The sequence below is a fragment of the Globicephala melas genome, chromosome 3 (genome assembly GCF_963455315.2).
Source record: "Globicephala melas chromosome 3, mGloMel1.2, whole genome shotgun sequence".
NCBI lineage: Eukaryota > Metazoa > Chordata > Mammalia > Artiodactyla > Delphinidae > Globicephala > Globicephala melas.
In genome coordinates, this window is record NC_083316.1 from 104490986 (window position 1) to 104508392 (window position 17407).

A 17407-nucleotide genomic window follows, 5' to 3' on the forward strand; every position below is an offset into this window, starting at 1 on the left:
ACTGCTTAACTGAGGATACTTCTCCACTTGGCTCATTCGAATATAATTGCCCATTAGGCAGCATTTAACCATAATCATGTACTGCTCACAATATTTCACACCATTATGTGTTTAAAAATGTGTATGCTTTCTCTGGATTTAAAAGTGTCAGGTGTTGGCACTTACAACTGAAAAGGCAAGAGCAGGGCAGGCAGAAGCCCTCAGCGGGGAGTTTCATGCATATTTGGTAACTCTGCACCTGAAGTCTGCACCAGGGCTTATGCAATTTATGTCTCACTTCAGTTCAACCTGGTGCCTTCTACCTGCACAGGGCAGCTCCTGTGAGCTAACTGTGCCTTGCTATTTCGGCAGGACTTAGGAGAGAGATGATTACTGGATGTATTCATTTAGTGACATTTCACTGCTCCTGGATCACACCCGCCTTTACAAAGCTCTCCCGCCAGCTGCCCAGGGACACCTTCCCCTCCACCCGCTGCCCCCCGAACTCCCATATAGTAACTTCTAATTGGCTACCTTTCCAAGAAGTGGATCCCTTGGTGGCCAGCACTACCTGTACTATTTGTTCTTACATTTGGAGGTAGCTCAAAGGGGCTGGAATCTTTCAGGATTATCTCTCTCATTCTGTTTACTTCTTGTTCTCGGCCCAGATGTGCTTCAGGGAAACTGGCTGAATTTTCTCCTGTCTTTGAGACTCCCTGAGGATGAATTAGTGACGACTCCAGACACTTTCTCCCTGCCCCCTCAAGAAGCTGTTCTTTGAAAGGTATGTCACTCACAAAATGGTGACATTCGTTAATTCTAGGTGGTAGATACAAACCTGTTTATATATTGTTCTTTGCCCTCCTCTGTATGTGTTAAAGCACAGAATAATTAAAATTAAAAATTGTGTGAAACAATTCTTGGTGTTTCGCATCTTTGCGCCTTGCTGCAGGAAACCCTCAGGTGGGGAGGGGTTGAGGGCAGCTACTAGGACCAAGAAAGGTCCTCTTGAAAATGTGAATTCTAATTTGTATTTCAACCCAAGCTTACTGTAAGTATCAATACAATTTAAAATACTAGAATTGGTCATGTAATTCTTTTAGTGCATGGAACAGGATTTCCCCCCCAAATTAGTCCTTTCCGAGCAGTGGATGGGCTGAAAACCCAGGCACCAGTCAGTTAGCTCCCTTTCATCTGGCATGGCCGTGTGAACACTTCAGTTGGCTTACTTTTTTAATGAAGTGATTTTTAATGAAGCAAGCTGCGAATTTAATAGGTACCTTAAAACAGCTTCTTTGTAACTAAGCTTTAAGTAACGAAGCAACTGCCAAATTAATCACCAGAACCAAGAGAAAAATCCAAGACTGAACAACTGCAGGATCAAGCATCGCTGGACTTCGGTCATCAGGCAGGTCATCTCAGCTGCTGGACAAAGGATGGGGAGGCTGGTGGCTTGCTCAGCAACCTTATCAGAGGTCAGGGAAGTGCTTGGCCAACACTAAGGGATGCTGCGGTGCAACGTACTTCTCACCACTGTTGGTGCTAGCACCCTGTCTCTTAGTGGTTCATTTATTGTGTGATGTTGAACCAGCCACTAATAATATGCAGACAATAGAAGGGAGATCATTAAGTTCAGTCTGTGTTACCCTGGAAGAAAGATGTTGGTAGAAAGAAGTCACATAGCATTAGCGAACTCTTTTAAACTCTTTGAAAGACATCACCCAATTCTGGAATCTCAAATGTAAATAGTGGGCACGTAATGCAAGAGGGTGAAGAGGGCTGGGTGGGTGTAAGCAAAAGGCAAGGCCTGGGGGAACTGGAAAGTGCATGCATGTCTCACCTGAAGGCATTCACACTAAAAAGTGTTAATTCAATAAAGCACACCTGTGTGCGTGAATGAGGTCGCCAGTTGGCTAGTTCTGCTCTGTTTCACTGGTGAGGAAGCTGATGCATTAAGAGGAGAAATGACTTGTTCAGGTTCTCACTGAGGTGGTGGGCAGCCAGCTGGCTGTCTCACGGTTCTAGAACAGTAGCCACGGCCAGGATGTTAAGCCCTGCTAGGAAAAGTCACCGGCACAGATGTCACTCAGTGGGTCTCTGCCGTGTTGTCCGGAAAACAGACACAAAGTCCCCCCACACGCTCCCCTTTCTGGTACATTATCTTTCCTTTGTCCTTCATGCTACGAGTCCTGACTCTGCTTTGGGAGGCCTTAGCCTGGCCTGGAGCGGGTGGAAGTGCTGCCTCTGGGAGATGGAGCCATAGAGGAGGGGCCTGATCCGCCCCAGGAGAGCTGAGGACCTGTGCTCAGTGCACGGGAAGGTGGGAAGTGGGAACTCCTGGTGGGTTCAGGTAAATCCCTCCCCCATCCCACTGCGCAAATGCTGCCGCGGTGCTTCTCTTCCATTCGTCCCTCCAGAACACAGGAAGAGAGAGCAAGGCCTGAGTGCAGCTCCTGAGACCTTCCTTCCTCCTCACTGGGATCTTGACCTCACATAACCACCGGAAACCTGTGTCTTCATCTACCAAATGGGTAAGACGATCGTTTCCCCCCAATACTATGGTGAAGCCTTTGCTTGCCCAGAGTTTGGATTCAGAAAAGCTTGACAAACGCCAGCTGGGCCTGAATCTTTCCAAACGGCCTGGTCCTCCCCATCCCCCAAAACCCTCCTCTGACTCGGGCAAGTGTCTCCCTGCCCAGCCCGGAAGCACACGTTTTCTCCCCACTGGCTACCAGTGGTACAGGGCTCCTGCCACCTGCCATTCTTGAAAACCTCATGGAGGACTGATGACCGAACAGGAGCCAGGATTTGTGAGAATCATCACATCTGTTGTGTGGCTCAAAGCAGTGGTGCTAGTTTGTGTCATATAAGCCCTTGTCCAACTGTGTCTGTCCTGAACTGTAAGGGCAAAGGGTCATTTTCTTTGATTTACAACCACAGGCCCCAAGTACAATACAGGATTTGCAACTGGGGGAGGGAAGGTTCTCCATTCATCCGTTTATTCAACGAACAGAGGCTTCGTGATTACCTATCACATGCTGTGATTATGGTCCAGCCACCTTTCTCACTGGCCTGCCCTTCGCTCGCAGGTTGGAATGAAGGGGGGAGCTTGCCTGCCTTCCTTCGAGGAAGTAGGTGGTCCTCATGCCTGGGAAGTTTTCTCAATCAGTTTACACCCCCTCTGGTGTCATTCCCTAATTATCCCAATGCTACAAGGGTTTGCTGATGAAAATGAATACTCTGAAACACAAAGCTCACGTTTTTACTTCCAATAATACATTAAAAATCAAAACCAGGGACTTCCCTTGTGGTCCAGTGGTATAGAATCTGCCTTCCAAGGCAGGGGACGTGGGTTCAATCCCTAGTCGGGGAGCTAAGGTCCCACATGCCGTGGGGCAACTAAGCCCGCACACCTCAACTAGAGAGCCTGAGTGCTGCAAACTACAGAGCCCATGCGCTCTGGAGCCCGTGCGCCACAAGGAAAGAGAAAACCCACATGTCACACTAGAGAGAAAACCGTGCGCTACAACTAGAGAGAAGCCCGTGTGCCTCAAGGAAAGATCCCACACGCCGCAATGAAGATCCCGCGTGCCGCGACTAAGACCTGACGCAGCCAAAAATAAAATAAAATAAATAAATATTAAAAGGAAATCAAAACCAAACCAAACCCACTACAACGAAGCGAGCAACGTCCTCACCTAAGTCTGATAGAAACACAGTAGGAGGGTTTCAGTGAAGTCTCAAATCTATTAAATAGTGAAGGGCCAAGGTACAAAGGCATTTCTTCACAGCAGTTCAACTCTGCTCCCTGTTGTACAGCTGGAGATGACAGTGAATCCAGGGCACACTTTAAAACCATTTTCCTCCAGTGACTTAAAAAAAAATTATAAATAAAAAGTTTGAAAAAAACCCTTAATCCTCAGCTCCCTTTATATCCTATTATTCTGAGTAACTGATATGTGTGAAAACAGTCTGTTTCAATTTAGCTCAACCTCTGACTCACAGGGAACAGCTTTTAAATTGTTCATACAATTCTTATCAGTCAGCTGGGGTTGGGTAAAGGAAATAGGAATATGGAAACCTAATCACTCCTTCTGTGAAACATCACCATGTCTCCCTGATTGGAGGAAGATCAGATCCTAGGAAGCCTTTCCTGCAGGTTTCCACCATTTCCTGGCTGTTTCACTTTAATCACGACATGGTTGAGCTGACCTATTACTTCATGAGTTTCCCGGGCAAGGGTGGGTGTTACTGATACACGTCTTAGGAAAGCCCACTGGCAGATATTCCCATCACTAGAAGCTGATGTTGCAAGCACGCTACTTGCACATAGTGACCTGGGCTTCCTTGGCAAACTGCTCAATCCGATATGCAATCATGGCAACAGGCTGAAGTCAAGGAGCACATTTTTGGGAACAAACTGTGATATTTTTATTGGTTTGCTGTATTTCACCCTTATAAAAGAATGGTATTAGAGTTCAACTTACAGATAGAAATGAGGAAAACTGAAAATGAGCAGGGAGGAGACCCTAAAACTACCCAGGCTGGTCATTCCGTGAATCCTTTTATGGTTAGTGGATGTCTATTTTCTGCCAATACCAGGTCAGTATTTTGGAGCTAATTCATCTGACAAATCGCCACTGGGTACATTTTCCGTCATCAACAAAAAATATGTAGCTTTCATGAGAGAAGTGCTGGCTGTGTAGCTATGATATGTATGTGGGTTACATCTGCTCTTCCTTTTTGCTATGGACGGTTCGAATGCTTTCCTTTCAAGCTTTGCCCAAGTAGGCACAGATCTTAGGAGATTTACCTTAGCTGGACAGTGGAGGAAATTCATCCATAATTGAATAAACCGGATGATCGCAGTGCAGCTCTCTTGGGTTGAAACTAACTCTTGTTATACTTGCTTACTTAGCACCAAGAAAATATTTAGGGTATAAAACTGGCAATGAACTTAAAAGACTAACAGATTTAGTTCCGCCATGTAGGTGGGTAAGTAAGTAGACATACACAAGCGACTTACTGAAGTATAATTTACTTACCATACAATGTACTTACTTTAAGTGTAGAATGTATTTTTTTGCCCAAGAATTTGAGCCTTATAGAGGCCAAAGAGATCACAGAGAGCCTGTAGCTCACCCTCCACACTGCAGCTCAGAGAAACAGCCACCACCCAGATGGTCAGTGGTAAGTGGAGAGGTGATGCCCTATTTGGAGATGCTAATAGTAACCAGCCTATTGATTTGGCCATTTTGAGTAGAAACTCACCCTTTTGCAGGAAAAGGGAGGAAAGACTTTATGTAGCAGCCTGTGTAGAAGATGGCTCTGGGTTCCTGATATGTTAAAAAAGAACATCCAACTGCTGGCTGCAGAGAGTGTAGGAAAAGATGGAAGGGGAAGTGTCTTCCCAACAGGAATACTGAGGAAGACGAAGGCTTACGGTGAATGGAGGACTGAGAGTTTACTAAAGAATGGGAGTCTGAGGTGTTACAACAATTCCGACTGATGTAATGTTTGGATACTGACAAATGAAATTTATAAATGACTTTTTCAACCACTTCCTCTAGCAATGGAGTTGTTATTATCCCATTGATTTTGAAATGAAATGTTATGGAATTTTCTTGCTTTAATGAGAAGGCAGATCCAACTGGTAAATAAAGTAATGATGAAAGCAATTAAAAGAGTGAAAATGAGAAATAAAGTAACAATACTCCTAATGCTTAACCCAAATAGGCAGGCTTTGCTGATTTACTAAAAAGATTCGTGTTCATCTAGAGGTAAACATATTGGGAAGCAATGCTCACTGTGAATAAACCCGCCCTTTGGTAAGAGGATAAAAGTCAATTAGTAATGTCATTTGTTTAAAAATCTGCCTGCACCTGGTTCTCATTTGTCCTCCAGCTGAGAAACCAAAGACAACTTCTTTTTATTGCTTGTGGTCAAACAGCAAGTTCATTTCGCCATGGGATGATCAAATGGCCAGCCTCCCCGGCTTGAGAAGGTCTGCCTTTCACTTTCAACTTGTTCAATCATCATTAACTCTGAAAAATGTCACATTCCATTGGTGCAATGAAAATTTCACCACCAGTGACCGTTTGGGTGAAGTTTTTGTAGGCGAGGCCCTAAATCTTGCAGAGCACCTCACACATTCTCAAGGTCATTTGCCTCGTTTCCTTGTTTAATGACAGTTGCCTAAGATGCTGGAGTCTGTCTATAGCCTGACATCAGCAGCTCTGAAGAAACCTCTGTGTTGGGGTACGTGTCCCTCTCTGAGACTGAAAAGGTTCACACATGTGTGTTATCTGACACGCAAGCACATACACCCCCTCCTTTGTTATCTATTGTATTATGCATACACACACTGGGGTTTTTACCAAGCAAAAGTCTTCTTTACTGGGGATAGACCGGTAAAAAAAAGACCACTGGATGCAGCCCATTCAAAGCAGGGTTTCCTTACTTTGGGAAGTCAGCTTCCCTGGACGAAGCTGCAATATCAACTTGGGAAGGTTCCAAAAAGTTTCTGGAAAGGAGAAATAGGCTTCTTTTTGACGTTTGCCACTGGGCTTGGAAGTCTGCACCTCCTTTGTTTATTATTTAATTATATTTCCCCCTCTGCAGAGAAGTTCTGAAATGCAAATCCCAATGAATGCGGCATTGGGCCAAATGCCTCAGAGCACTCTACAAAAACGAATTTCTGGAAGTGGATGTCAAGGAGCAAGATGCCTAAATTAAGAGGTCACTTGATCCAGAATCTTAAAGAGAAGCATAGGGTTTATTGGGGCAAGTCAAATAAATTTTGTGCCATTTGGCAAGCAAGTCATAGTTAAAACAGGCCCCAGTTACAGGTCCTGATTAAATTTTCAAGGTCAAAACCAAAAGAATGTTTAAGCAGAGCTCCCTATAGAGTCTTAGTGCCAGGGCACTAATACACCATTTTAAATAGCCTCCAAGAAGGGCTTCTTGATTTCTAGCTCTAGTTTAATGTCAAAGTTCCACTGGGTCAGCTGCTGAAATAAGGAGGAGGTTATCAGCCTGACTGGATTATAGGCACAATGTGTTGGTCCCTTTCAACTAGTTATGCTTCATAATGTATTAGAATATTTCTTGTTGCCGATATCCAAGTTTTGATTGACTAGAAGTTGGGGGTAGGAGAGAAGGCAAAAATAATCTAATAATTTTTTCCAATTCTCCCAGTTAATACAAGACCAGACCCTGGGTCTAAAGAAGCATCATATGGCCCCTAAAATAGGAAAAGGAATGTCCTGACATTTTAATGGCTGAGTTGACAGCATCACTTTTAAGAAAAGAGATTCCAATCCTAAGAATCTCTTTAAGAAAAGAGATTCAGGTTATTAGCTGAAAAAAGCTTGCATGTAATTTCCTAGGAGAGACTGAGACTTTTCTTATTCAAACACTTGAATATGTATCTGGTATTATAAGTGTATAATAAATATTAACTCATTTAACCCTCATAGTAATTCCAATAGCTGAAGTCACTTACCTAAGGTCATAGAACTATTCAAACCCAGCAGTCTAGGTCTATATGCATTATACAATGCCGCTATTTTTTTTTTCACAAAGATTTCTCAGACTAGGCAACCCAAATGCCCATTTATCTGTTGCTTCAAGGTGAGCAGATGGTATGCAAAGAGAACAGTGTTTGATCTGTTTACTCCACGTCACAGGAATGGGAAATGGAGATCAAGTCTCTAAACGTCCCTTCTCACACTGATTTCTCCCGCTCTCTTGTCTCCACCTTGTGGAGGTCACCTTTCTACTGTTGGCTCCTTAGTGCTGGCTCTGTCTGTCTGTCTGTCTGTCTGTCTCTCTCTCTCTCTCTCTCACACACACACACACAGAGCTATTACTGTGCTTCAGTGAAGCTGCACAGGGTTTGTGATCTGGGCATAAAAGCAGACATCATTTGCTCATTAGAGTTAAGTTTTCAAGACGTGCCCCAATTACTGACCTCCACTAACGGCCTGGGTTTGCGCTCGACTGCAAACCTGAAGTGGCAGAGTTCACAGTAGCTGGTGTTTGAGGATGACAGCCAGTGCTCCAGGCAGCTTCGATGAATTGTCCCCAGGGTCCCTGTACATTCACATGGAGAGAGCAAGTCCTCTTGGCTGCTGCCCTCGTGGCAGATCCTGCACATCGGCCGGTCATTGAAGGGGCTGCAAGAGAAGAAGGGGCACCTGCTGGTAACGGGCTGGAAACCACCGCCATGCCGTGGTCCTCTGGCTCTGTGTCCTTCGGACCCTCACCCGAGGCAGCTGCTCAGAACAGACACCTGGTTTACAACCCGAGATCTACACTGGCACTCGGTAGTGGGAGCTGGGGTCCTTGGGCATCTACTTCTGTCAATACAAAGAAATAGGGGGTGACCAATACCAGAGCAGGTGGGCCCAGGGTCATAAGCGAGTGAAAAGGATCAATGTGTTAATTTTACCTTAGACATCGAAGTAGTTCAGGCAAACTACCAATCAAAAAATAAAAATCAACCCTAGCTATTAAGAAGTTGTTTTGAAACGACACCAATTGTAGTTTCTAGACAAGCTGCATCTTTTGAACCAGGCTGGGACACTTTTGAATGCCCAGAGCTTCCTTTCCTTTCCTTTCAGTGGGATAGGCGAGTGAGAGGAGGGAAACGGACTGGCGGCCAGCCCTGAAGCTGCCACACAGAACTGCAGTCTGAGCCAGAGCATGACGCTGTGGCAGCTTGGTCCTCGGAGCTTTCCTAGGATGCACGTTGGGACGCTGAGGACAGTAAGCTGAAAGTGAGGAATGGTACGTGCTGTGGCCTGTGGCCTCAGTCCACAGCTTGGCCTTTAACTTGGAAACACCACCCCTGCACATTCTGTGAGGACACACAGGGTAGTGGTTTGTGAGGCAGGCTCTGGAGTACAGCTGCCTGGGCTCGAACCCCAGCTCTGCTGCTCACGAGCTGGCTAACTTTGGGTGAGTTATGGCATCTCTCTGGACTTTAGTTTCCTCATCTGTAAAATGGGCACAAAGCATGGTGCCTTCCTCATATGGCGACTGTGAGGATGAGAAAAGATAGTCCAGATTACAAGCTTAGAAGAGGGACCAGCATGTGGTAAGTGCCTAGTTAATGGTAACTGTTTTCACTTGTAGAAAAACTCAGGTTGGGGAAAATCAAAAAACATGGCCCTCATCACATAAGTCAGAGGCCAATGGAAGGCTCAAACCAAGATGGCCTCACTTCTCAATGGATACTGGAGGACTATCCCTCTCTGATTAATGTCATCTTATATTGCTAGAGGTCCTTATTGGGTATTAGATTTTAAAATGTCATCATTGTATGCGCCAACCCAAGGACCAGACTCTTTACCCACCCTCTCCCGCCTCTTCCTGTCCCCCAGAGATGACAGTGTTCCAGGCTTATGCCCACCCTTCTCTTTGACTCCATCTTTGTGGAAAGGCCTTTCTGGGGATGATCCTGGGAATGAGTGAAGGCTAAAAGGGGATTAAAAGAGGAAAGGATGTCCTTCCCACTTGCCAAAAGACCCCCTCATGCCCAGGGGTGGGAAAAGAAAGTTTAAAGAGTTGACTTTTTTCTCTCATTATTACTGGCCTCTGTCATTCACACTGAACCAAATGCGTGTAAAACTGTAAAAGCTCTGGTTTACGTGTCTACGTGGTAGAACACACACACACACGCACATCGGCTCACAGGTCTCAGTCGTTTCAGCTCTGCAGACTGTTCTTCCTGATCAGATGAGGTGATTGATGGCTCGAGGGTGATGGGGGCACATGCAGACAGATAACTGTCCGTCTCGGTTCACAGCAGAGCAATGACGCTCACTGCCTCATCGTATACTGAGTTCTACCTAACCGATTGTTACAAGTTTTCCCAGAGGTGGAAAAATATATATTGACCTTTTTCTTTTTTTTTCCTATTTCTTCCCTTTGCAATAGCCGCATGGATTGAAAGTAGATGGCACATGGATAATGTTTACAACACGTGGCGGTGTGTGAGTCCATGTCTGGTGGCCACCACGTCCGGGGCTAGGAGGGGGGAACAGAGAATGTTGTGGTGTCACTAGGAGTCCTGCTGCAGGGGCACGTAGGTGGGCCTGTATCTGCACCGGGGGGGTTGGCTGAATTGCTCAGACCAAGGTCAGCAGTCGAGGTCTGAGTGACTGACCCAAAGTTTCAGGGCCGGAAGTGTCAGCACTGAAACCAATGGGCAAGTCCAGTATTTTACAGTCGTGAGTCCCAATCCCACTTACCCATTCTGAAACCAATGGAGAAGCCAAGGAGTACCTAGTGGCCAGGCAGCCTGTGGCTCTCAACCTGCCAGTGGGCAGCAAGAGCACCAGAGGAGACCTCCAGGGACAAAGTGCCGGCCTGGATAAGCCGTCTCCGGGCTGCTCAGAGCCTTCATTCTGGCTCCGGTCTATCACTTGGGGGAGACAATGATACTTCACGCGGCAGAGTGTGTATGAAGGATCGTGGCTGGGATACAGGGAGAGCGAAGGAGGAAGCAGCAGAAGAGGCCCCCATGTGGGGATGTGTCAGAGGAGTCTCCCCCAGGAAGTAGCTGTGGACAGCCCCCATCACGGCATGCTGATCAGCGTGCACGTCAGAAGGTCACTTCAAAAGTTTTGCCCACGTATCCAATCACTTTGGCTCAGTCATCTGAAACCAGGTGCCTCCTTCATTCTATTATAACAAAGGGCTACCTTTGTTAGCGCCTGGAGACAACGAAAATGTAATTACTGTAGTAAGGTCAACGTAACAAATGTTAGGCAAGCAACCCTGTGTCTTGTGGGATCCTCCCCTGCCTGCCTCTCTGCAAGTGTGACTTTAAGCGGAAAAGTCCACAACGTGAGTTTCATCTTTTTGCCCCATTGCTATAGAAACGGCCATGACAGAACATGTGTAGTTTTTTTTTTTTTCCCCTCCCAGTACCTCCTCTCACCTGACACAAAGACCTGAGCACTAATTACATTCCCTGTAGCATTTCCCATCTGACAGCCCTCCGAATTGATTTTAACTGTGGTATACTACCTCTGGGTGGCAAGGGTCCGCACTACTGTTGAAAGCAGCTGCCCGTCCTTGGCTGAAACTTGCATGACATACTGAGGCTGCCCATTCACTAGGCTGCCACAGTCCTCCACGGTCTTCACCACGGGTGCAGCTGAACTGGTGCAGTCTGGCAGCACTTCGGGCAGGTGACTGCAGCGGCTGGTTGTCATGGTAACGGACAGCAATTACTCTGCTAATGGCTTCCACATTCATACAGGATTTCCATCTAAGAGAGATCAGAAAACAGTTTACTTGGTCAGGGTGGTTAATAGAAAATGGACAATTACAGGCCACCATCATCATGTCATTATTTAATAGAAATAACAGGGGTGGCCTAGACGCCGTACATTATCTTGCTACCATTTAAAACGCATGCGCACACTCAGCCCACAAGAAACAGTGGACGTGGTTATGAACAGGACACCGAGCATGTCAGCGTCCGTAAACATCGAGGATCAGAGAGGGGAGGGCAAGATGACCCTGCAGCCAGATCTGAAGCGAAGATAAGCACTTCTCGCACTCTGGGCCAGAGAAGCAGTAAGTCTTCGTTAACACTCTCTCAAAGTTACTAGAACCATTATTAAAACCGCTTGGGGGGATTTCCCTGGTGGTCCAGCGGTTAAGACTCCACGCTTCCAACGCAGAGGGCCTGGGTTTTTGATACCTGGTCGGGGAACTAGATCCCACATGCTGCAAGTAAGACCCGGTGCAGCCAAAATTAAAAAAAAAAAAAAAAATGCACCACCTTTCTGACTTTTCCCATATCTGTGTTCCATAACACAAGTATCTGCTCAATGTGTCTTGAAAATTACTTTCCTTTAAAAAGTTAACCTATTTTAGCCTTGTCTTAAAGTTATTCATGAAATGATAAGTTTGATGAGCTTGTTATACATATTTGTAAAGGACATTACAATAAATACATTAGTACTAAATTTTTGGGTTTTTGTGTACCACTTAAAATCCAGGGACACTTGCCTTATCATAGGGGAACACACAGGCAAATGCAAGAAACTGATGAATGAGATCTCTGCCACCTATGAAGAATAATCCATTCTTAATAAGGGCCTTACCTCGCTGACACATAGTCTACCACACAGAGTGCAAGAAATTCTGTTCCCAATCTGTGTGCTGTGGGCTTGAACTTGACCTCAAGTTCAAAGCCTTCAGATCCAGTGGAGTAAGGAACCCCGCTGCATCCAATAATAGAGCTGCACGTGATGTGTAAGAAATAGAGGACTTAAGAGAAACTTGCAGGAGGAATTCTTTATGTCTAAAGGTGAGAGGACACCGTTTCATGGTCCGTACGAACCATCTCTGCCCAGTCTGCTCACCTCGAGCTCCTGAGCCTGGGACAGCCTGGACTCAGTGGACAGTGGCAGGCTTGATGGATAGACTGAGTTCCCATCAATAACCAGTCTGGGTGGTCAAGGCCCCAAGTCTAAATAAATTTGCTTCCCAACCCTAAGAGCATGTTTGGAATTCCTCAAAGGGTTATTTTCTCCCAGATATTTGTTACATTTTACTCGACTCTTACAGGTTTGGAAAATAGGATCTGCCCAACTTCCAGAACAATGTGCAGCAACTGGACGTTCTCAGGAGGAGAACGCAGTGTTTCCAGATGAACTTGAGCTGACACTGTCCCTGCTGACAAGCACATATCCCACAGGCCTGACCATTGGATGGGAACGGAATCCCCTCCTTCCTGCCGAGGTGTCTGGCTGGCTCCCTTTCCTGTTCTCCTAGGCTGCCTCTGGTCCTCTCAGGGTCTGCGGTCTGGCCTCTTCCAGGAGCCCTTTGGAACCTGGCAATGGGGCGAGGGCTGTGGACACCAGCCCTGGTCTTAGGCCTGATGTGGGGCAGAGGCAGGGCTGCCCCTTCCATGTCACTGTCACGACTCCGGTGGGCTTCTCAACCCCCAGGTACCAAGCATTCAAGAAACACAATGAGATGATTAGCTAGTATACTTTTCCTCGTTAAATAGGATTTGTTGCTTTTTTTTTTTTCCACATTGCAAAAACAAGAATATACGTTACAGAAAGTATAGAACAGCACAAAGAAAATAAAAATCACTCAAAACCCCACCACTTGAATAACCACAGTAAACTTTTTAATTTTTGGCAGGGTTGGCAGGGTGGAGTTGATTTGTAGCTGGGGCCACAGAACAAAAAGGATGTTCAAAGGTCGGCTTCGAAATCTGTGTCTAACCCCTGTCCCCTGGCCTGCCCTTATAAATCCCCATTGACATGATTTTAAATTCTCATAATGCCTCACAGTCACAAAGTGTAACTTCCTGGCACAGCTCTCTTGCTTCACAAGGCAGCCACAGATTAAGAGCCAGGGGTGTGTTGGCAGGAAAAGCAGACACAGTGACCTTCTTGCCTCACGGAATCATTATGTCTGGGTGCAGTCTGAGAGTCTATTTTCGGGTTTTGCATTAACTCCAGCTCAGAGGGCCAAGCATTCCCTCCTTCCACTCCACGGAGCTGGAAGGAGGCAGAGAAGGGATGCAGAGTGAGAAAAGGAGGCCAGGCTGGTCAACGGTGAGGCCGCCCTTAGTGAGGGGAATGCCACTCAGACACACAAGGTTCCCAAGTTCATTCACTTATAACTAGACTGGATTAAGTCCTCACCAAAGGAAGTTGTTCTAAATGTCTGACCTAAATCTGCAATAAAATGCCCTTAAAACAGTTCTGGAAGTAGAGTTTCCTTAAAACTGTAGTTTCACTTCTGGTTGATATTCTTCATTTCACTTGTCTTCTCAAAGGTGAAAGGGATATTACCCACCATCTGATCAGTTTATTCCATTCACAGAGAGTGCCAGGCACTGAGTTGGGCATAAAGAAATAAAAGGCTCCTCAACCTTGCCTTCTTCTGCAAGCAAGCCCTGGCTCTTTCCCTCGTGCCATCTCTGCAGAACCCTGAACCCAACTTAGGATTGAAATGATACTCGAGTCCAGCACTCACTGAAGAACACGCCAGCACCTCCACTGACCAGCACACACCAGAATAACCCTGAGATACTAAGTCCTGCACGCCAGGGTGAGTCCGCACACTCCTCGAAGACCATGTCTTGAATTGAAAGTGGGGTGGGAGGGACTACACAGAGGATGGGCACCTCGATCCTGGTGGGAAGCACTGAGTTGGTTTCAGCCCCAGAGAGGGAATCAAATCAGGTGGAGGAGGAGAGAAGGAAGCACACCTCCCCAACCTCAGTCAAAAGAAGCCCAGGGCGGGCTTCCCTGGTGGCACAGTGGTTGAGAGTCCGCCTGCCGATGCAGGGGACACGGGTTCGTGCCCCGGTCCGGGAAGATCCCACATGCCGCAGAGCGGCTGGGCCCGTGAGCCATGGCCGCTGAGCCTGCGCGTCCAGATCCTGTGCTCCGCAATAGGAGAGGCCACAACAGTGACAGGCCTGCGTACCATAAAAAAAAAAAAAGAAGAAGAAGCCCAGGGGGACTTCCCTGGTGATCCAGTTGGTTAAGACTCCGTGCTTCCAATGCAGGGGTCACAGGTTCGATCCCTGGTCAGGGAACTAAGATCCCCACAGGCTGTGTGGTGCGACTGGGGAAAAAAAAAAAAAAAAAAAAAAGAAGCCCAGGGGCTGAGATCAAGGTGTGGGGCAGGAGTGGGCCTTGCAGGCTGCGGGCACCAATTGGCATGCATGTGTTGCACCTCAGGCAGTGACAAATGGCCCACTGCATTTCCCTGTCTCTTTCAGCGCCACCTGGGAAAACAGCAGGCTGCTGCCGTGGATGCTAGAAAGAGCTGAGCTGTGGGTTTGTAGCCTAGCACTGGTCTTCCACTGATCTTTCCGCAAAATTTCAAGTGCCATTTGACAGCTTTCTTATCAATACCGCCCCTAGGAAGTCCACCCAAGAGCGCTGCTCTCTGGGATTTCTCAGGACAAAAAACATGATGCTGGGAGGGAGTGGTGTCCATAGACACCTGAAACCTCAAATTACACTGACGGGAGGAGTTCTTTGTTGGCCAGGCTTCACACCTTATGTAATTCCTCAGGCTGAGAATAAAGCATGATTTGGCATTGGCCAAATTCAGCTGCACTCAGTGGGAGGGCTGGGACTAGGTGGATGAGAGGGAGACAAATAGAAAAGGAAGGAGTGGCTACAGAAGTGAAAGCCTGATTAGACAATGGTAAAGATAAAAAGGCCTGTCTGTGAAACTGTGACCCCTTTAAAGGACAGAGTAAAGTTTCATAAAAGCAAGGACCCAACCAGGCTGCACCTAACTGTGGCTGCGTTTCTGCTGTCAGTAAGTGATTTCCATGGGAACATGGCTGGCATCAAGAGGATGCGTCCAGAGGACGAGGGGGAAGGGCAGGGAAGAGAGCCCCGCTCACCTGTGCAGCCCTCTTGCCTCAGCCCCCGAACCTCCATAAGGACCACAGAGTTATGGGCAAGGCTCTGTTCTCAGAGGCAGGACACCCAAGCTCGCACCCTGGCTCACCACACGCCAGCGTAAACCATTCAGTCTCTCCGACTTTGCTGAGATTACTTGCATTTGAAATTAGGGTATTGATACTTCCTGAGCCAGCTCATCTGGTTGTTTGTGAGGCCTCAAATAAGATGAGACACGTGAACGTGCTCTGGCAGCTGGAATGAGCCGTGCACAGGGAGTCATGCACATGCGCATTTTATTACTATATTAACCTTTCCTGCTCTTTTCCTGGCCTGGGTTGCATCTCTTCCGTCTTGTATAACTGCTTTCCTCCGTGGCTGGTCAGTTTGTACCCACTGCTCCCTCTGGGTCACACTTGAGCCCTGACATTGTGCCACTCCATCCCTCCCCGCGGGGAGCACAAAGGGAGTCTTGCTTGCAGCCTGTGTCTCCTCACCCTCCCAAGACCTGTCACCTTCACACCCCCCAACACAGGTTGCCCTTTTCCATGAAAATGTTTAGTACAGATACCCGATGAAAAACTGCTATTATGTTTGGTATTCGTGTCTATTTTTTCCAGCAGCTACCATTATCTTAGCTAATCTAAATACACTGGAAAAGAACACACAAGCCACACCCAGCTGCCTTTTTAAGCCTGCTTCTATCAGAACTGCATTTTCAGTGCAAGTCAACTTTAATCTCTCAGATGTAGGATAAGAAGGCTATTTTGGGGAGGTACCTGGTGCGTTGGCAACTCTATTTGGGTATAAAAATTACCCACAGGATTTAAAGGTGAAAACAAGAGCATAACGGTGTGTGCACCCTGGTGCTAATCTGGTCGTGTGGGCTGCATGGGCAGTGGTCTGAGCAGGCCCAAGCTCCGCGGGGCAGTCTAGAGCCAGACTGGACCTCCAAATTCAACCCTAATGCTAATTCCAGAGGTTTTAAAAGGTAGGCTCCTCAGGTGCTCAGTATGTCCCGGAAGGGCCCTGTATGACCTCCAAAGCCAGAGTTGGCCAACAAAGCAAATCAAAGGATTCCTTCATTATTTTATCCATTCAAACAAGCATTTTTTGAGAACTTACTAGGTATTCCTAGGAAGTTTCTGGTGGTGCAGGGTCTAACCATTTCAAGTCCTGCTTTACATTTCCACCAAACAGTGTGGAGTGTTCCCCAGACCCTCTCCAGGGCTGCAGAGCCATGAGGACATGGCACCTTCCCCCTAGCAATCATGCCCTTGCCAGTTTGGGGGATACCACCCAATGCCCTACATTTGAGGGAATGAGAGTGCAGAACTATGGAATGGCTAGACGGCTTTCTGCTCCCACAGAGCTGTGCATCATTAATGCTGTTCCAGGATTCAGAAAACTGACCTTAGTTTTACATGAGCAAATCTGCCTCAAAAAGGATCTCAAAAATGTCTTTTAGTCTCCTTCGAGGAGCTGCATACTCAGGGAGCAAGGCCTCCTCTAATGAGGCCAAGGAATGGATGATACAAGTCGGTCAGTGATTGAAAGGGGAAAAAATAGCAATAATGGCCTGTCCAGGAACTTTCCCCTCTGAGTTGGATTTTTAGACTTTGAATTCTAAGAACAGTCTCTGAGAATAGGATCGCTCTTTGATAGAACATTTCCCTGGCTTTTCAGGCATGTTATAAACAGACAGTGCACTGCATGGCTGATGGACTGACTTAAGAGTATCCTGAATGTTCAGAAAAAATGAAGGCAGGCAAGAAATCACACACTGACCTTCCTTTCCAATGGAAATGGAGCACATGACTAATTTCAAAACCATTAACATGTAAAAGCAGCATATTTCTTCTGAGAACATGGCACAAAGGCTCTCCAAGGAGATTGCTGGGACATGATTACCAGCAACACTTAAGTTTTCAAAAACGCACCAAGGAGGCTATTCACTAAGAGTGTGTTAGCGGCAAAATAGCTGCTTCATTAAACTTAAATAGCCGCAGCAGGGCTGT

At 46.7% G+C, this 17407-nt stretch overlaps 2 protein-coding genes across 2 annotated transcripts in view; one reads left to right on the forward strand and one right to left on the reverse strand.

Annotated features, from left to right (window-relative positions):
• The window catches only part of LMNB1 (lamin B1), a 116024-nt gene extending 115358 nt beyond the window's left edge, over nucleotides 1–666 (forward strand). The window contains exon 13 of the mRNA XM_060296158.2: nucleotides 648–666. The gene's annotated coding sequence lies outside the window, so the exon portion shown is untranslated. The remainder of the gene's footprint in view (nucleotides 1–647) is intronic.
• MARCHF3 (membrane associated ring-CH-type finger 3) overlaps nucleotides 1–17407 on the reverse strand; it is a 148219-nt gene that overhangs the window by 26255 nt on the left and 104557 nt on the right. The window contains exons 2-3 of the mRNA XM_030869754.2: nucleotides 11017–11260; nucleotides 7952–8156 (exon numbers count right to left, since the gene is read on the reverse strand). Coding sequence (XP_030725614.1) covers nucleotides 7952–8156; nucleotides 11017–11204 — 393 coding nt within the window. The 5' untranslated portion in view covers nucleotides 11205–11260. The remainder of the gene's footprint in view (nucleotides 1–7951; nucleotides 8157–11016; nucleotides 11261–17407) is intronic.